The sequence below is a fragment of the Macrotis lagotis genome, chromosome X, assembly GCF_037893015.1.
Source record: "Macrotis lagotis isolate mMagLag1 chromosome X, bilby.v1.9.chrom.fasta, whole genome shotgun sequence".
In the NCBI taxonomy this organism is placed as follows: Eukaryota; Metazoa; Chordata; class Mammalia; order Peramelemorphia; family Peramelidae; genus Macrotis; species Macrotis lagotis.
Genome location: NC_133666.1, coordinates 190,582,092 through 190,603,884, shown reverse-complemented (window position 1 = coordinate 190,603,884; position 21,793 = coordinate 190,582,092). Strand labels below are relative to the sequence as shown.

The following is a 21,793-nucleotide window of genomic DNA, read 5'->3' as shown; positions in this document are numbered from 1 at the left end:
CAAGTGAATTCTACCAAACATTTAAGGAACAATTGGTTCCAATCCTCTTTGGAAAAATAGGGAAAGATGGAACTCTGCCTAACTCTTTCTATGAAACCAATATGGTACTGTTACCTAAACTAGGAAGAGTTAAAACAGAGAAAGAAAATTATAGACCTATTTCCCTGATGAATATAGATGCAAAAATCCTAAATAAAATCTTAGCAAAACGATTACAACAAGTCATCACTAGGGTAATACATTATGATCAAGTAGGATTTATTCCAGGAATGCAGAGTTGGTTCAATATTAGGAAAACTGTTAGTATACTCAATTATATCAACAACAAACCTATCAGAAATCATATGATCATATCAATAGATGCTGAAAAAGCTTTTGACAAAATACAGCATCCATTCCTATTAAAAACACTAGAGAGTGTAGGAATAAATGGACTGTTCCTTAGAATATCTATCTGAAACCATCAACAAGCATTATATTCAATGGGGAGAGGCTAGAGGCATTCCCATTAAGATCAGGGGTGAAACAAGGGTGCCCATTATCACCACCACTATTCAATATTGTATTAGAAATGTTAGTATCAGCAATTAGAGAAGAAAAAGAAATTAAAGGAATTAGAATTGGGAAGGAAGAGAAAACTCTCACTCTTTGCAGATGACATGATGGTCTACCTAGAGAATCCCAAGAAATCATCTAAAAAACTACTGGAAACAATTAGCAATTTTAGCAAAGTTCCAGGTTATAAAATAAACCCTCATAAATCCTCAACTTTTCTATATATGTCTAGCAAGAAATAGCAGGAAGAGCTAGAAAGAGAAATCCCATTCAAAGTAACCTGAGACAGTATAAAATATTTGGGAGTCTGTTTGCTAAGACAGACTCAGAATCTTTTTGAAAACAATTATAAAACACTTCTCACACAAATTAAGTTAGATTTAAATAACTGGGCAAATATCAACTGCTCATGGATAGTTAGAGCTAATATAATAAAAATGACAGTTCTACCAAAACTAAACTATCTGTTTAGTGCCCTACAATCAAAATTCTAAAAAATTACTTTAACAAGTTAGAAAAAAATGTAAGTAAATTCATATGGAGAAATAAAAAGTCAAGAATTGCCAGGAGCTTAATGAAAAAAAGTGCAAAAGAAGGTGGCTTAGCCCTACCCGACCTAAAATTATATTATAAAGCATCAGTCATCAAAACTGTTTGGTATTGGCTAAGAAATAGAGTGGTGGACCAGTGGAATAGACTAGGTGTAAAAGCAGGAGATGATTATAGTAATCTGCTGTTTGATAAACCCAAAGAGTCCAGCCATTGGGATAAAAACTCCCTCTTTGATAAAAATTGCTGGGATAACTGGAAGTTAGTATGGAAGAAACTTAGATTAGACCAACACCTCACACCCTTTACCAAGATAAGATCCAAATGGTTATAGGACATAGACATAAAAAAACAATACTATAAGCAAATTAGAAGATCAAGGACTAGTCTACCTGTCAGATCTATAGAAAGGGGGACAGTTTATGACTAAGGAAGTGTTGGAGAACATCACCAAAAACCAATTAGATGATTTCGATTACATTAAATTAAAAAGCGTTTGCACAGATAAAACCAATGTAACCAAGATCAAAAGAAATGTAGTAAATTGGGAAACAATCATTACAACTAATGATTTTGACAAAGGTCTCATTTCTAAAATATACAGAGAACTGAGTCATATTTTTAAAACAAAAAGCCATTCCCCAATTGACAAATGGTTAAAGGATATGCAAAGGCAATTTACAGATGAGATCAAAGTAATCCATAGCCATATGAAAAAATGCTCTAAATCATTAATTATTAGAGAAATGCAAATTAAAGCTTCTCTGAGGTACCACCTCACACCTCTCAGATTGGCCAGTATGACCAGGAAGGATAATGATCATTGTTGGAAGGGATGTGGGAAATCTTGGACACTATTACACTGTTGGTGGAGCTGTGAACTCATCGAACCCTTCTGGAGAGCTATTTGGAACTATGCCCAAAGGGCAACAAAAATGTGCATACCCTTTGACCCAGCAATACCACTACTGGGTCTATACCCTGAAGAGATGAGGAAAAAAGGTAAACACATTACTTGTACAAAAATATTTATAGCAGCCCTGTTTGTGGTGGCAAAGAATTGGAAATCCAGTAAATGTCCTTCAATTGGGGAATGGCTTAGCAAACTGTGGTATATGTGTGTCATGGAACACTATTGTTCTATTAGAAACCAGGAGGGATGGGATTTCAGGGAAACCTCTCCAGGTTTTGCATGAACTGATGCTGAGTGAGAGGAGCAGAACCAGAAAAACACTGTACACCCTAACAGCAACATGGGAGTGATGTTCAACCTTGAAGGACTTGCTCATTCCATCAGTGCAACAATCGGGAACAATTTTGGGCTGTCTGCAAAGGAGAGCACCATCTGTATCCAGATAAGGAGCTGTGGAGTTTGAACAAAGTGCAAGGACTATTCCCTTTAATTTAGAAAAAAAACAGATAACCTATTGTCTGATCTTGTTACCTCTTAGACTTCTCTTAAGGATATGATTTCTCTCGCATCACACCCAATTTGGATCAAGGTATAACATGGAAACAAAGTATAGACTGACAGAGTGCTTTCTGTGGGGGGGGGGGAGCAAGATTGGGGAAAAATTGTACAACTCAAATAATATCTTCAATAAAAATAAATTTTAAAAAAAAGAAAAAAATTAAGAACATACAAAATATTTGCAGAATAGATGGAAAGTAATCTTTGGAATATAGAGATCTTCACAGTGGAGAGGACTTGCTTTTGTTGAAAGTGAAAATTAAAGAAAACCAGAGAAATTAAGAGGCAGAGGTGAAGAGGAAGAGCATTCTAGGGATGGGGGTCAGACTTTTGTGTTCACTTTTGAGGAGTTGTAGGTAGGCCAGGATAGTTGGGTTGTAGAGTATGTGATAGTTGTAGAATGGTGGTAGCTAGGTGGCACAGTGGGAAGACTAGAAAGAGCCTGGAGCCAGGAAGACTCATCTTTCTCAGTTCAATGAATTAACCATGTTTGCATCAATTTCATCATCTGTAAAGTGAACTGGAGAAGAACATGGCCACTCCAATATCTTTGCCAAGAAAACCTAAAATTGGGGTCACAGAGAACCAGAAACAACTGAACAACAACAGTGTATAGAGAGATAAGTAAAAAATGCCCTGGAAAAATAGGAATCATGAACTCCAAAGTCAGATGACCTGGAAATCCAGATTTGCTCCTTGTCAGCCTATAGCTTCCCAATTTGGAACTTTTTTCCTTATATACAAAATGAAAGATTTGGACCAGCTCACTTACTAAGTTTTAAATCTTGTCATCTGTTCTTTGAGGAAATAATTTCACTGAAGAAATATAAGGAAACAAGGGAAGGTTGGGGAATAGAATAGTCATGATATTTTTAATAGACATACAGAAGTATGACTGGAGTGTAAAAGGAAAATATGGAGATTGCTGAAGATAATAAAGAGATAATGGAACATGCATTTATAATGCATATAGTTAGAAATAATGCTTATAGGTCAAGATTAGAGGTATTGACATGGAAATTATATTTATATCAAAATGTACCACTTACTCAATCCTCACAACAACTCTGAGCAATGTAGATTACTAAAGTATCATCCCCATTTTACTAAGAATACAATGCCTGTGCATTGAGTATCACTAAAAATCATAATGTGTAGGACAAATCAGAAGGACTAGTTTGTCATATGTGCAATTATCCCATTCATCATCTTGACTTTGGTCCTGCCACTGGACTTTGATGACTCAAGAAGAGGGAATGAGGCTGATGACTTTGTACAGCTCTGCCTCACTTAAATTCAATTCACTTGAAAGTCAAAACATCACCAGTGATATAGTAGGTCTACAGTTACTTATTATTATACCACAGCTTCTTTGATATTTTCTGTGACCATTTAATAATTTACATACAGGAAAAATTTTAAACAGCCATTAGTGTTCAGTGTTTTTATATTATTTTGGAAAAATATTATGAGTCAGTCTTTATTAAAGAAAAAAAATGTTCTAACTCTTATATCTTACAGTTGTACGTTCATTTGCTGAAGCCAGGTCAGAAGATGAAATAAATTGTCAACTTTTCTCAGAGTCCATTCTCCCTATGAATTCAAAGTATGACAACACCTTAGAAGACTCTATAGAACAACTAACAGAAGGCCTAGAAAGTGGAACTGTGCTTATTCAGTTTGAGGTAAGAGATACCCAATGCTGTATTTGGCAAAAAGAATCAATACCCTCAGGCTAGAGTTGGTTCTGCCTTCCTTGTCAGAACCATATGCACACTACTAAAACAGCAATGACATTGTCTTATGTAGGAAGGCATTTTCCCTCTGTGCACAGTGTACCAAGCCATTTGTTGGGGGAAAGGGTTATGTAGCAGAGGGGGTCTTTACAGCTCTAACATTCCATGATTTCTATATCCAAAACTATTCGTTCTTAGCATGTCACATTAGACCATGATTCTAAAACAGATTAATATTGAGACCTCAAGGAACTAATTATTATCTTCATGTTTTCTTCTAGTTAGGCATCAGAAAAAAATAGATCAGAGTTGAGAAGGAAGGACTTACAGAGAAATCAGGTGTTGAAAATGTTGCTTAAGAATCTTTCAGACTCATTAAATGAAGAACAATAGAAGATTTAAAAAAGAATTATAAAAATAATGGATATTTAGATAGCATTTAAAGTTTGCAGTACTTTTAACCTATTTTATACCATTTGAGTTTCACAATTCCCTTGTGAGAGACAAGGAGGAAGAGAATTCCAGCTGTGAGGGTTGGCCAGAGAAAATGCTCAGCATCCCAAAATAGAGGCTCATGTTGCAAGGAAGAGGAAGGAAGCCAATGTCCCTGGATTGGAGAGTATGTGGAGGGGCTGAGGAAGCTGAGGCTCATAGATAAGTGACTTGCCCAAGATCACCCAGTTGGTTATGACAAAGCTGAGACTAGAATCCAGCTATTAATAGTACTTCATGGAATTATGGCAGCTTGGCCAACCTGTTTAAACAATCTGTTGATTGTCAGTGGGAAGTAAATGAACATAAGGATGTTGGCTCTATTGCTATTTCCTAGAAATGTTTAATGCAGAATGAGAAACCCTAAAGAGCCTAGAAACTGCCTTAGCCAGCCAAAATCTCATTGCCAAGTGGAAAGACATGGCAGCCAAGAGCAACACTGATTTATAGAGGAGGATGGCAAAAGCTGGCCCCAAATAAATAATCTCCCCAATGCATGGTTTTTAACATGTCACTCTTCTGTATAAAAGTACTTTTACCCCGATAAGGAAAGTCTCCATCATTCTAATACCTGCTGACACTTCTAGCCTTATTTCCCATTGTTTCTTTTCTCATATCCCTTGTTCAGCTAAACTGGACTATTAACTTTTCCCCAAATCTACCTTTACTCTTTACCTGCCTCAAGGCATTTACTTATTAGGCCATCACCCATCCTGGAATGTGCTCTCTTCATTTCTCCCTTTTTTGAAGAGTCAGCTTGAGTACCTCTTCCTCTGTCAAACCTTCTCAAATAGGGGGCAGCTAGGTGGTACAGTGGATAGAGCACCGTCCCTGAAGTCGAGAGGATCTGAGTTCAAATGTGACCTCAGACAGTACTTAGCAACAAGATATTGGGCAAGTCACTTAACCCCATTGCCTTGCAAAAACTTGAAAAAAAACCCTTCTCTAATAACCACAGCTGAGATTATTCTCTGCCTCCTGCAATTTTCCGAGAGAAAACTTTATCTGAATTTCTTTTGAAGGCTCAAGGGACAGCAAAGACACAGGGAGTGCCCCCAGGTGATTGAGAATTTGTATGATTTGATTGGAGCAAAAAGAACTGAGATTTTCAAAGGTCATGGAAAAGAGTACAGTGATAGGCACACCTTTCATAGGTTATGGCAGGGTAGTCATCACCTATAATCACAATCCACAAGGAACTAGGATAGATGTTCTACATTAGTCACAGCTCTCATAGGTCATTCTTTAGTACCTAAAGACTTTGAGGGAATTGAAAAAACTATGACCCTGATACTAATCAACCCAGAACCTATAAAGCCTTTGTCATGGAAATAAATACTTATTACATGTCATTACATATTGGTATCTATTTTTCATGTAAGCTATCTGGACTCGGGGTTGTGAGGCAGGGGCAGGAGAGGACAAAACTAAGCAGTTTTAGGGAAAATACTTGCTTGCCATGAAAGGAACATTCATAGTTTGCCCCCCCCAGGGGAAATAACATGTATTTTTATGCATAATTATATAAAAAATAAATAGAAGGTAACTTGAATGGGAGAATGCATTAGCCTTTGGGGAGATCAGGGCAGGCCTCACATAGGAGGTGGCTTTTGAACTGCATTTTTAAGAGGACCAGGGTTCTAAAAGGCAGAGATGAACAGGGTGTGCAGTTAAGTCAGGGGAACCATTGTCAAAGGTACACAAAGGTAGGGGATGGAATCACATGTTTGAGAAATAGAATAATGAAGGCTGTTTTGACTGAATCATAGAGTGTTTAAAGGGCAGGTATGTATACTTCTGGAAAGGTAGATTGGTACCAGATTGCAAAATGCTTTTAAATTTCTGCATGTGATTCTAAACATAAAAGGGAATTCCTGGAAATAATTGAGTAGGTGACTGATAGGATCAGATCTTTGCATTAAGAAAATCACTGTCCTGTTGAGATAAATTAGAGAGGAAAACAGGGAAACAATTAGAATACACAATACAATAATTCCTTGCACATCACGTTAGGAGTGCAGCATCCTCTGGATCTTGAAAACCTGCTTAAAAATTGTTTGACCCTCCCTTTTATATTTGAGAAGTCTGATTTTTTCTTTTTTTTTTCTTTCATGAGTTCTTCACAGTACCTTCTTGTAAAATTTGAGTTAAGTATTTGATCATAGGTCTATGTATAAGTTTAAAATGCTATACATATATTTTATGCATTTTTGAATTTCTTGCCTTTTCCTAGCTAGTCATCTTCTAGTCTTTATGTATCATCTGTGGTTTCTGCAAAACTTTCTTCAAAATTCCCATTTAATTTCTCAAGCCAACCCGTGGTATATTGGAACTGCAGTGGGGTGGAAAGGATAGCTATTAATAAGAGCTTAAAACTAGGCTGGTAACCCTGCAAAGAGAGAAAAGGAAACTAATATTTAGAAATCTGGAGGACCTGATACATAATACACACTATTGATTGATTGATGGTACAGTGAGATCACAAAAACTGGCAACGCCTCCAACAGACCCCCAAACTTAAACTCTTGGCAAAGAAGATGAAAGTTCTTCTTCAGCTCATTTAATTTCTCCTTAATATCTCAGCTACTATATAAGTGATACTATGTCTTGAAGATTTTTACAGCCACATACCCCTGCATGGATTTTATGGAACTGATTGAACAAAAACATAGCACCCCATTTCAAGCCTTGTGGTTGTTTTTCACTCGTTCAGTCATATCCAATTCTTTGTGACCCCATGGACAATACTGGCCATAGGATTTTCTTGACCAGTAGTTTTACCATTTATTTCTCTAGTAGATTAAGGCAAATAGAGACTAAGTAACGTTTAAGGTAAATAAATAGTGATTAAGTAATTTGCCAAGGCTCACACAGCTAGTGTCTGAATTTGATCTCAGGTCTTCCTGATGCCAAACCTAGTCCTTTATCTACTGCCTCATTCCCAGGCCTGTCTGCTTACTATTTCATATTGGAGATAAGGGGAAACATGGCATCAGTTGGACTACACCCTCTATAGCCAAAGGAGCCTTGATGGCTGATAAGGTTATACCAGAATGATTTGACAGCAGAGCCATGTGGCCTCATCTCAAGCAAGGTATTAATAGTCTGATTGGATCTGTGGAATGTGCAACAAAGTAAAGGATCCGTTGGCCCTTGGGATCTATTCTGTGGCATTCTAGATGTGACCTGACCAGGGTACATTGTACTTGAAACCTTCTGCTAAATAAGAGTGCATTGTACTAGAGACTTCTGCTAAGTTGTAAATGAACCATTTACAACTATACTTGAGTCCTGCCATTCAGTTAGTTCTGATTTATTTTGTTATATTGTCAACATTTCCCCCGTCTTTTCTACAAGAATAGTATGAGGTGCTTTGCTATCTTTGTTAAAATCCAGGTAGATTTTATCTGCAATATTCCTCCATATGCTAGTTGAATAACCTTGTCAAAAAAAAAGGAAATGAGGTAAATCCACCTTGGCCTTTTCTTGAAGGAGAACTTTTTAATCACATATTCCTTTTCAAGATGTTTGCTAATCAAGAATATGTTTTAGTATTTATCAGGGAATAGAAAGTATTTTCACCAGCCTCAAGTTTATAAACTTGTTTTTTCTTTAAAAAAAAATCTCTGTGCTGACTTTCCATGATCTTTTTCCACTTCTTTTCAATAACTCCCAGTGTAGAAACTTCCTCCATTGGTGTAGGTTGTGACTTGTTTGTATGGTCTTAGACTTGACAGGCCCAGAGAAAGATTAACTGACTGGTCACAGAACCAGTATATAGCGGAGGGAAGACTTGGTCTTCTTTCTTTTATTCATTCTCCCACTCTGCTTCCCATTTTATAGTTTTACAGTTGAAGAAACTGAGGCTTAGAGAAGTCAAGGGGGTCATCCATGTTCACATAGCTAGTAAGTGTCAAAGGCAGGATTTAAGACCAGATCTTCCTGTGACTAGGCTCAGCCACTTATCCACAGTAGCTTGCTACTTCTGACCACACACACACACACACACACACACACACACACACACACACGGAAAAAACAAAATGTGATCAAATGCTGCATGCATAATCTAGTTAGAGTTAGTAGATTATAGCCCACTGGCCAAATCTACTCTGCTGACTGTTTTTATACAACCCTTGAAATAAGACTGATTTTTTTACATTTTTAAATAAAATATTTAGTTTAGTAAAATAAAGATTATGGCATGCAGACATATTGGCAGCTTGTTGAATTAATTGATCAGTATATGTTTTGATAATAACCATCCATATTTGTATCTTGGCTATGTTACTATTCATGTTTTATTTTGAAACTGCAGATAGATAATAAGCTGGGTGACAAATTGATCTCAGGAGTTCATTGGAGAAATGATTCAGTGCTTCATATGATCACAAACTGCTTTCTATTTTAATACACCATTTTGTTAACACAAATACTCTCCCAGAAAATATATTGTTACAAATGAGGTTAATACCAGGAAGTCTCAAAACTAAAATTTGAAATGACCCAAGTGCATTGGGGTGATAAATGTTGTGCATAAAAGAGGTACAAATTATTCTCAACAGTACAAACACAGGAAATGAAAGTAAAGAAAATAAGACAGGGACATATATGACTAGAATAGGAGGGGAGCTGGTAAGTGACAACAGTTAGCACAGTTAAATATTCTTGGTATTCTCAAGATTTTCAGAGATCAAGAGGATAGTTTCTACATTCTAAGGGGGGGGGTCTCTTTAGAAGAAATTACATGAAAATATAGATAAAATTATAAGAGAGGAATGATCTGGATTGAGAACTGCCAGGATCCACCAACCCCTTCATTTTACAAATAAGGAAACTGAAGTCCAAAAAACTTAAAGGAGTTTCCCACCCAGATCTTTTGATTGCAGAGTCAATGTCCTTTTCCCCTGAATCAAACTGCCTCCCTTTTGGGGGATCATGGGGATCTGTATTGATAGATGTAATACTGTTATTAATCATATTGAATTTTTTGGAGCTTTGGAGAAAGATTTGAAGTAGCTAGATTTACATAATCTTTGCCTGTATCTTTAAGGTAATAATTGTTTATTTTCCATATAAAATAGGTTTTGGAATTATTACAGATGAAGCAGGTGATTGTTTATACAAATAAAAATTGGATTCTAACTATTTTTCTTTTTACAGAGTAGAGATGATCCAATGAAGTTGGATTCAAAACAAATTTCTTTATGTGAATTCTGTTTTCTCAAAAATTCATTAAGCATTTATAGATTCTTTCTATGTAAACACATAAGTATTCAAAATATAAAATATTTAAAGAGTGGAAACCTTGTCATAAACTATCAATAATAGCAATAATAAATACATAAGTGATAGAATACTATTCTGTACTCAAAAGAAATTAACAAAATTTGAATGACAATAAAATATACTACAAGATCATATGAATGCATCCATTAATCTCAGCCAGCTTTTCTCCATTATGGTGCAATGCTAAAGGTACTGGATCCAAAACTAAGAACTGCCAATTTCATCTAGATGCTCCTGGGGAAGTAGCTTTACCCCTCTGCACTTATTCTTCCTTGTCTCTCAAGGATAAGGTTAAAATGCTTCCCCAGGCAACTACAGTAGATGCACCACCTCTGAAGATAAGGATCTGGATTCAAATCCAGCCTCAGACTGTAGCCAGGGTCTGTCTGACCCTGGGCAAGTCACTTAACCCTCTATTGCCTCAAAAAAAAGTTTCCTATTTTAAATTTGAGAACTATCTCTTGGACTTACCTTTTCTAGATGTCTTTTCCCAGGAGCAACAGTGTAGTTATATACAGAATTTGTAGCATGCAAAATTAAGAAATCAACTGCATTACTGTCAAGGCTGTCCAGCATCTGCTAGATAGCAATGTTACTCTGGGATGGTCTTTATACAGTGGCATCAAACTAAATAGAAATAGAAACTAAATAGACCCTAAAAAAATTGAGAAGGATCCCTACAGGCTATATTGTTGACTTAGAAAACCACATATTAACATTATCTAGGTTTTATTGTATTTTTGTTTATTTTGTTAAATATTTCCCAGTTACAGTTTAATCTGCTTTGTTTGGGAAGGAATCTTGCAGGGCCTACATGTTTGACACCCCAGATCTTATGGATGAGGAACTGGTAGCTTATACCTTGACTGACTATTGTTTCTAAGCTGATGTTGGTATTCTTTTTAAGAATAACTGTTACGTGACATAAAGAAGCAGCATGTGCAATTGATAGAGATCTGGCCTTGGAACTGAGTTCAAGTACTGCTGCTAACACTACCTGGACAAGTTGCATAATCACTCAGTGTCCAAGGTCACCCTAAAGCTATAACTTTTAGAGAAGGGGCCAACTTTTATAGGTAGAGGAGGGTTTCCTCACCTAGAAGTTGCCTGTACCCACAAATCATAAGTCCAGCTCTATATTCCTTACTTCAAAATAGACTTTGTTGAACTTGGCAAAAAAATGGTCATTGTAGAACTTTAGATGACGCTAATACAGAGTTGAATGAGTTGCACCCAACTGGCAGCAAGAACATGGAGGAGGAAAGCTGCAAAATGAGACTTTCAAATTCCAATCATTTTCAGTTGCCTCTGAAATCTTCATAACTCATTAGGGTTTTCTTGGCAATGTATTGATTTGCCATTCCCTTCTCCCCCACATTTTACAAGTGAGGATACTGAGGCAAATTGGATGAAATTGCTTTCTCTGGATCACAGAGACAGTAAGTGTCTGAGATCAGATTTGAACTCAAAAAGAGGGCTCTACCAGACTCCAAGTGTATCATACACTGTGCCACCCAACCACCCTCACCCTTGGAGGACAAGGGAAATTCTTATTTCTGAGAGTGAATTTAGAATGAAATTTCTTAATTCATTAAGGACAGAATTCTGATGAATTTTTAAAGCAAGTATTTTTTATATTTTATATTTATATTTTATTTTTTATATTAGAAACCTTTATACTCTATGATCAACTCATGTTTATGTAGCTTTTTTCCTCTTTTTGGATCACTTTCATCCACAGTGAAGCAGTCAGTGCAAAGATTTAACTCCATTTTCCAGATGAAGAAAAAGGTTCAGCAAAATTAAGTAATCTGCCTAAGATTACAATAGGGTTGGGACCTTCCAATTCCAACCATATTCAGTGCCCTTTCTTCTTTACTACCATCCCAAAAAAGGATCTGATCAGTAAAGGCTGCCATTTTGCATGTTGGTTTCCATCCCTATCAAGTTAGATTTGGAGTGCAGGAAAAGAGGGTAGACAGAAGATTAAAAAAAACGAAACCAAGTAGGAGTGGGTAGTCTTGTTATTTGTGAGACTGATTCATAAGTTATTAAACTACACCAAAGGTCATATGAATCATAAATATTCCCTCCTACCCCAAAACAATCAGTTTTTAAAATCAATCTATAGAGCCATTTTCTGAGTGTAGGATTTTCATACCCTTTTCTTCTTTCTATTTTCCTTTACTTGGTCCTTTATCACAACTTAGTTCAGCAATATTAGGTTATTATTCTATAAAACACACTATAGAATTCCTATTTTCAAAGTGTTTATATTCTATTGACAACTTACATCCATTATGTAAATATAAAATAATTTTAGGAGATTGATAGGAGACTTAAAACCAGAGAAAATGGGAAGAAGTTCATAACGTGTTATACCTGAACTAGACTGAGATAGAAGTGAACACTTTTAGTTTCATGTGGAGACACATAAGCAAAAAGGGGAACACCAGGTCTGGGAACAAATAATAGATCAGTATGACTGGAATAAAGAATATATGGAGGAGAGTAATGTGAAATGTGCCTGGAAATATAGGTGACAACAAGATTGTGCAAGACTTTTAAATGGTTAAAGATTTTGTTGTTTTTTCTAGAGGTAATAAGATTGTTTTTATCAGTGGAAGGATGTGGTTAAGACCTGTGTTTTCAGATTTTGATTTGGCAGCTATGTGAAGGCTAGATTGGAAAAAGAAAAGACTCAGAAGAGGGAAGGCCAGTTAGCAAGAGACAATGAAGGCCTAAAGTAGGGTAATACTGTGTGGGTGAAGAGAAGGCCATTGGTGGGAGAGATATTATTCAGGTTAGATTTACAGGAGTTGAAAATTGTTTAAATGTGGGAGAATAAGGATGAGGAAAAAAGTCAAGCATTACTTTAGGTTGCAGATCTGGATGATGGGAAGAGGAGTGATGACTTTAGAAGAAATTAAGATATTTCAAGGAAGAGTGGGTTCAAGGGGGAAGAGAAGAAGTAGTGTAGTAATGAATTTGAATTTAAGAGGACATGGATTTGCTTCTCAGCTCAGACATTTATGTCTTGGGCTAGTCCCCATAATCCTAATAATAATATAATGATAAACTAACATTTCTATAATAGTATGTGTTAAATGTTTTACAATTATTACTTCATTTGATCCTCCCAAAACCCTGGGAGGGAGGTGTAATTATTATCCCCATTTTATTGATGAGAAAACTGAGATAAGTGGGTTAAATGACTTACCCAAGGTCACACAGATAGATAGATGCATATATATGTATATGTATGTATACACAGTATATATTTGAGACTATATTTGAACTCAGATCTTCTTGTCTCCAGGTGCAGTTTTTTGTCCACTGCACTACCTTATTTTCTTCATTGGCAAAATGAAAGGTTCTACTAAATGACTATGGTAGTTTATTCCATTTCTAATTCTATTATTTGGTGATCCTGTAATGAGTTCCATTTTGGACATGTTGAATTTAAAATGCCAGAATAGTCCTTATATTTGGGTAGAGTTGTTTGATAATCATTTAATGATTGTCTGAAGATCAGAGTGAGAGATTAGGGATCAATATATAGCTATATATAATATATATATAATTAGTTGCATGAAAGCTGAGAAAATTGGAGACAACAAAGAAACAGGGAAGAAGGAGTGGAGGGAGCTGGGGGAGAGAGAGAGAGAGAGAGAGAGAGAGAGAGAGAGAGAGAGAGAGAGAGAGAGAGAGAGAGATCGCTCAAATAAAGATAAAAGGAGAAACAAGAAAAAACAATGATACCCAAGGGGATGAAAGAGTACTTCTAGGAGAATAGAATGGTCAGCATTATCTGCAGAACGATCAAGGAAAATCAGGATTGAGAAAAGGCTACAAATTTAGCCTCAGAGAAAAGAGATGAATGAATGGTAGGTTTGGAAGTCAGTTGACAAGGGTTTGAGAAATGAAAGAGAGGCAATAACAGTTCTTTCTGGGAATTTGACTACGAAAGGGAAAAGATATTTGACAGAAGTTCAATAAGATGGCCAGATCAGATGAAAAGGTTATATTTTGTTTTGTTTTAAATGGGAAAAACCTGGATATATTTTATTAGAGAGAAATTGAACAGTAGACAGGGACACAAGTTGAGGAGATGGCTTTGGTAGGCAGAAGGGCCACATCTCCCTTTGAGACTGGAACAAAGGAGGAAAGAATAGAGATATAGAGTTACAGAGGATTTGAGGTACAGAGGAGGTGAGAAGGGGAACTTATGATAGATGATCTTTTTTTTTTTTGAGTCAAGTAGAAGGCAAGGTCATCTTCCGAAAAAGGAGACAGGATTGGGTTAGATTTGAGAATCATAAGATCATAGATTTATAGCTGAAAGTCATCTCTCTTTTTTTAAGGTTTTTACAAGGCAATGGGTTAAATGACTTGACTGAGGTCACACAGATAATTAAGGGTCTGGGGCTGGATTTGAACTCAGGTCCTGCTGACTCCAGGGCCGGTGTTCTATCCACTACGCCACCTAGCTGCCCCTGAAAGTTATCCTAATGTCCATTCTCTTCGTTTTACAAATGAAGAACTGAATTACAAAGAGTCAAGTGACTTGCCCAGGGTCACACAGTTAGTGAGTGAGGCAGGACTTAAATGCATTTCTTCCTAATTTCAAGTCTAATACCCTATTCTCTAGGCCATGCTGCCTCATTTGGAACAGAACAATCTCTTTATGGAGTATCATATAGGCCTAATTAGGAAAGAATAAGGATTGTCATGCAGCCATAAAGGCCCAGGTAATATTGGTGTAGATCCCATTGACACAGTTGCTTATTTTCTCCCACATATAATTTAGATCAAAGAATGTGGATGGATAATACTAGGTCATACTGTTGATATGTGTATACATGCCCTCTTTAATGAATTGCAGAGGCCATTTGACTAAAAATTAGCCACAAAAGTTTTAATGTGTTAGGATTTTTAATTATGAATTCTTTGTTGTATATATTGGGACAGAATGCATACAGTACTGAGACTCTGAAAGAATTAAAGGTATTTATAACTATTAGCAAAGAGATTTTTTTAAAATTTTATTTGATGAACTGAGATATTATGCCTTTGTTTCTGTACCTATCTATGCTTCAACATTTCTAGTTTAAAGAATTATCATTTTTTTCCAATTTTCTGTATTTCTTTTCGCTAGCATTTCTCAGATAACTGTCAGGTAGCTAAGATTTGCTATATTTTGGAATGATTATTTTCTGTCAATGACTCAAATCCATTCTTTTGAATTCCCTCTGAAAGATTTTCATATTGAGAAATTGTTGAACGGTAATGTCGCTAGAATCGTAGAATGTTTTATTCTACTTTTTTTTGATAATAAGCTTTTAAAATTGAACATGTAATTACTTTTGAACCTAAAATGATCCCTTGGGGAAGGAATCTTAACGTAAAATTCTTGGATTTTGCATAACATTTGGTGAATATTTGTTGAATAATCTTCTGACTTCTCACTTTTGTATCATGTAGCAACTCTATAGAAAGAAGCCAGGTTTGCCCATCACATTTGCAAAACTGTCTCAAAATTTGGACAAAAATCGCTACAAAGATGTCCTGCCTTGTGAGTATCAAATGTAAATCTTCAACTTCTTCAAACCTTTCTTTTTACCCTACCCTCCCATACCATCTCCCACTATTATTCAGTTCATTTAACCCTTCTTAGCTTTAATTTTCTCTTATGTCAAATTTTTTTCTAAACTGTAAAAACTGATAGATGACTAAAGCAGTCACTATAAGTGTCAATATGAAAGAATCACAGATATTCATGTGAAGTCATTTATGTTTCAAAACATTAAATAAATATAAGCTATTATTACTAAGTGGGATATAGAGAAATTGACTTTTCTGGGTAAGTGCATGTCTAAAAATGTGAGTTTTGTATGGGTGGTATAGTGCTCAAATAGAAATAGGAACCTTTGCATATTGACTTGGAAAATCACATATTGACATATTCTATTTTGTTTTTATTCATGTTAGAAAATACTTCTCAGTTGCCTTGTGATCTGGTTTAATTGGGTTCTATGTTTGACACCTTTGCTAGAATGAATAAGGCCTAGATTCAAAGGAAGACTTAGATTCAAATTCAGTTTCAACTATGTTGTTATATAACTTTGTGTTTGTTGTGTTTCAGTTGTGTTCAGCTCTTCATGACCTCATTTGGCATAATGATATTAGATGATACTAGATTGGTTTGTCATTCCCTCTTCTAGCTCATTTTACAGATGGCAAATGGAGTTAAGTGACTTGTGTCAGGCTTATAAGCTCCTAAGGTTAAATTTGAACTCATGAAGATGAGTCTTTCTGACCCTAGTTTTTATCCACTATACTAAGCTGCTCCATATGATTTTGTCCTCTTCAAAAAGAAGTTTCTCATCTGTAAAATGAGAAGGTTAAATTCGATGAACTCTAATACCCCTTCTCAGTCTAAATCTAATATTTGTGTGCTTTTTCTTTGCAAGGCAAATGGGGTTAAGTGGCTTGCCCAAGGCCACACAGCTAGGTGATTATTAAGTGTCTGAGATTTGAACCCAGGTACTCCTGACTTCAGGGCCGGTGCTTTTTCCACTGCGCCACCTAGCCACCCCTAATATTTGTGTTCTTAAGATTGCCTTTTACCAGGGGCGACTAGGTGGCACAGTGGATAGAGCACCGGCCCTCGAGTCAGCAGTTACCTGAGTTCAAATCCAACCTCAGACACTTAATAATCACTTAGCTGTGTGGCCTTGGGCAAGCCACTTAACCCCATTTGCCTTGCAAAAAAAACCTTAAAAAAAAAGATTGATTCTTTCAACTATATTTGAAATCTTTAAAAATGAACACTAAAATAACTATCATCACATATAAAAAAGTAACAGGGTAATGGATTTAGAACAGAGATTCTTAACTGGGATCTATGAACTTGGTTTTTAAATATTTTGATAACTATCCATATAGATGTATGTATATATTATTTCCTTTGTAACTACATTTTAGTGTTTATATACACATATATGACATGTATATGTATGTGTATCTACTTATACACATGTATAAACACAGAGGTGTCAAGCCGATGGCTTATTCCCAGGTGCCACCTGAACCAGATTAATATGTAATTAGAAAATATTTCACAAAATTCAATAAAACATAGATAATGGAGATGATAATAAATTATTAATTAATATTGGTTTTATATGTTTATGTGTTGATATATAGTTTATGTATATAAAAACATTATTGTGTTTAACACTCACCACATTGATAGTGGCTCTTATTCTCAAAAGAAAAGAAAAAAATATTGAGAACCCCAGATTTAGAAGAATAATTTTGACCCCTACCTGACCAGATAGGTGATTGTGGAGCTCAAAGTTTTTGTTCAATTTCAGAAGTCTTTTTCTCTCTCTTAAATTATTAAGCAAAAAGTGATGAAAAAAAACATTGTACTTAAAAAATCAGTCAAAAGAATGAACATAATTTAATTGTATTTCCTATAGATCAAAGCTGTCCACTCTTCATTTCTCTTCCCATCCCTCTTATCTGCAAGCTGAAAAACCTTTGTTGTTTCTCCCCTGGAAGATATGACTAGATAAGTCATATGCATGTGAAGAGATAGCTAGTAATGAAAACAGGGGATAGGCAGATGGTTCTCAAGAAGGACTATCTTATAGATAGTCCCAGACAGGGGACAAGGCACTACTAGCCAAATGTTCAATGGAGAGAGAGCTGGACCTGCAGTCAGGAGGTCCTGAGTTCAGAATTGACCTCAGATACTGAGCTAGCTGGTGGGTTTCCTGGTCAGTAAAATCTGTAAAATGGGGGAAATAGCAATTACCTCCTCGGGCTGCTGTGAGAATAAAATGGAAGAGCACTTGTAACACACTTTGCACAGTGCCTGGGAAGGTGCTATATAAATGTTGGCAATTACTATGATTATTTGAGGAAACATGAGGAGACCACTTTGACTAGAATGAAAAGAAACTTCTAGAAGATAAAACTGGAATAATAGATTGACTGGATATGTGGTTGATGAGTTTGAGCTTTATTCTGTAGGCAGTAGGTAGTCCTCATTTGAAAAAGGGATTAACATGATGAGCATAGTTCTTTAAAAAAAAAAAAGCTTTTAAGAAACTTGGATTAGACCAACACCTCATACCCTATATCAAGATAAGATCAAAATGGATACAGGATTTAGACATAAAAAAATATTATTATCAAACTAGAAGATCAAGAAGTAGTATACCTGTCAGATCTATGGAAAAGGAAGCAGTTTGTGACCAAGGAGCAGTTGGAGAACATCATTAAAAACAAACTAGATAATCTTGATTACATTAAATTAAAAGCTTTTGCATGAACAAAACCACTGTAACCAAGATCAAAAGAAATGTAAATTGGGAAACAATTTTTGCAACTAGTATTTCTGACAAAAGACTCATTTCTAAAACATACAGAAAACTGAGTCAAATTTTCCAAAACACAAGTCATTCCCCAATTGACAGATGGTCAAAGGATATGCAAAGGCAATTTACAGATGAGGAAATCAAAGTGATCTGTACTCATATGAAAAATTGCTCCTCTAAATCACTACTTATTAAAGAAATGTAAATTATAGCATCTCTGAGGTACCACCTCAGATCTCTCAGACTGGCCCACATGACCAGAAAGGACAGTGATCAATGTTGGAAGGGATATGGGAAATCTGGGACACTAATGCATTGTTGGTGGAGCTTTGAACTCATGCAACCTTTCTGGAGAGCAATTTGGAATTACAGCCAAAGGGCAACAAAAATGTGCATACCCTTTGATCCAGCAATACCACTCCTGGGTCTTATGAAAAAGGGTAAAAACATCACTTGTACAAAAATATTCATAGCAGCCCTGTTTGTGGTAGCAAAGAATTGGAAACTAAGTGAATGTCCTTCAATTGAGAAATGGCTTAACAAACTGTGGTATTTGTATATTATGGAACACTCTTGTTCTATAAGAAACCAGGAGGGATGTGAATTTAGGGAAGCCTGGAAGGGTTTGCATGAACTGATGCTGAGTGAGATGAGCAGAACTCAAAAAACATCATACATCCTAACAGCAACATGGGGATGATGATCAACCTTGATGGACTTGCTCATTCCATCAGTACAACAGTCAGACAATTTGGGGCTATCTGCAATGTAGAATACCATCTGTATTCAGAGAAAGAATTGTGGAGTTTGAACAAAGACCTTCAATTTAGGGGGGGAAAACCGTTAACTTATTATATAATTTTGCTTTCTCTTATACTTTATTTTTCTTCCTTAAGAATATGATTGCTCTCTCATAACATTCAACTTAGATCAGTGTATACCATGGAAACAATGTAAAGACTAACAGATTGCCTTCTTTGGGGGGGAAGTAAGAATAGGTAAAAAATTGTAAAGCTCAAAATAAATAAAATTTTTCTATAAAAAAAATTTAAAAAACTTTTAAAGCCTTTTACCCATCAATCATCCTCTATTCTGGATAAGTGAAAGAAGAAAGACTGAAAGCAGGGAGAGCAGTTAACAGGCTCTTGTAATAATCCAAGTGAGAAGAACTGAGTTTGTAGTAAAAGGAAAGAAAACTAAGAGAACAGAATTAAAAATATTCAAAAGGGAGAAGCAGCATGGTAGGCTTACCAAATTTGGAGTTAGAAGACCTTCATGCATACCTCAGCCCTGCTGCTTTTTAGTTAGCTGTATGACCTTGAGCTGTTGCGTCAGTGCGGTGTTCATTGTATAAAACACTGTGCTGGGAGTCAGGAAGTTATCCACTTGTTTCTGTCTTGTCCAATTTTGTGACCCCCAATTAGGGTTTTCTTGGCAAAGATACTCGAGTAGTTTGCCATTTCCTTTTCCATCTCATTTTACAGATGAGGAAACTGAAGGAAAGAAAGTAAAGTGACTTGTCTATCACACAGCTAATAAGTGTCTGAGGTTAAATTTGAATTCAGATCTTCCCAATTTTAGGCTCAATTCTCTGTCTATTTCTCTACCTCACTACCTATCAACCTATTTCTATGCCATCTAGTTGCCCTGGAATCAAGTAAATGTCAGTTCAAATTCAGATTCAGACTAACTATAACCCTGAGCAAGTCACTTAATCTTTGTTTGCCTTAATTTACTGGAGAAGGAAATGGTAAACCACTCCAGTATCTTTGCCAAGAAAACCCATTTGAGGTCACAAAGACTCAAACATAATTGAACAAATGAACAAGAACCACAGGCAAGTCAGTCATATCATCTCTTGAGGCCTCCATTCCCTCATCTGTAAAATGAAAGGGCCAACCTAAAATGAATTCTTTGTCCATGACCAGCTCTAAATCATTTGATCTTATCCAACTCAATATTTGGTTTATAGTTCTTTCTATGAGATGCTTAGGGTCATCACCCAAATGTCAGTAACAGAAGGGATCAGCATGGAAAGACTTGGATTCTAGCTCTGCTCTGCTATATGACTTAGGTAGGTTACTTCAGTTCTCAAGGCCTTAGATAATTAGCTCCTTTTATAAAACAGAATTTCTGGTTTTCTCTCAACTATTGTGGGAGTATCTGCAAATACCACAGTCTTTGTACTGTTTGTTTCTATCTTTATACAATGAGGATAGCCTTTATGCTACTAACAATTCCTTGGAGCAGAAAGGATAAAAATAGTTACCAATTGAATTTTTTTATAATAAAATTTTTCTTTTCTTTTTTTATAGATGATACCACTCGGGTATTGTTGCAGGGAAATGAAGATTATATTAATGCAAGTTATGTGAATGTAAGTCAAATTTTATTTTTTTGATAGAATACATACATCATCCTTCCCCTTAGGCATTTTCTTATGGTGTCTATTGTAATTATATTTTTCATCTAAAAATAAGGGGAAAAAAAACCCCACCTTACTTTGTTTGATTCACATAAACCTAAATTCTCATATTGATTTTTTCACTATCTCTGGCTTTGAGCAAGACATATCACATTTCTCAAACTTTTTTGTTTCTCCATCTGAAAAATGAGAATTGAATAAGGTAAGTTCTAAAGTCCATTGTTTTCTTTGTTTTAATATTTCATTTTTCCCAATTGCATGTTAAAACAATTTTTAACATTCATTAAAAAAAATTTTAAGTTCCAAATTCTCTCCCTCTTTATCCCCTTCCTGACATGGTAAGCCATTTAATACTGGTTATACTTGTGCAGTCATGGCAAACATATTGGCATATTGTTGTAAATGAAAGCACAGAACAAAAAAATGCACACATACAAAAATAAAGAAAATGGAAAGTGGTATGCTTCAACCCACATTCAAATTCCATCAGTTTTCTCCTTTGGAGGTAGATAGCATTTTTTCATCTTGAATCTTTTGTAATTGTCTTTGTATTGCTGAGAATAGCTAAGTCATTCACAGTTGATCATCATACAATATTGCTATAACTTATTCAATGTTTGGTTCTTCTCACTTCATGTATTGGTTCATGTAAGTCTTTCTTGGTTTTTCTGAAATCATCATGTTTGTCATTTTTATGGCATCTACTTTCTCTCCTCTCCCCACCCTACTGGAAAAAAAATAATAAATCCCTTGTAATAAATATGCTTTGTCAAGAAAAGCATATCGCCACATTGACCTTATAAAACTCTATTACTCATTCTGCAGCTTGGACCCATCATCTCTTTGTCAAGAGTCGGATAATATTCATCATCACTGGACTTCAGGA

The 21,793-nt window shown here is 35.7% G+C and overlaps 1 protein-coding gene across 10 annotated transcripts in view; it reads left to right on the top strand.

Annotated features, from left to right (window-relative positions):
- The window catches only part of PTPN3 (protein tyrosine phosphatase non-receptor type 3), a 291,839-nt gene that overhangs the window by 245,997 nt on the left and 24,049 nt on the right, over positions 1–21,793 (top strand). For all 10 annotated transcript variants that reach the window (XM_074208223.1, XM_074208222.1, XM_074208224.1 and 7 more), the window contains 3 exons: positions 4,097–4,260; positions 15,577–15,667; positions 20,798–20,859. In XM_074208223.1, coding sequence (XP_074064324.1) covers positions 4,097–4,260; positions 15,577–15,667; positions 20,798–20,859 — 317 coding nt within the window. The remainder of the gene's footprint in view (positions 1–4,096; positions 4,261–15,576; positions 15,668–20,797; positions 20,860–21,793) is intronic.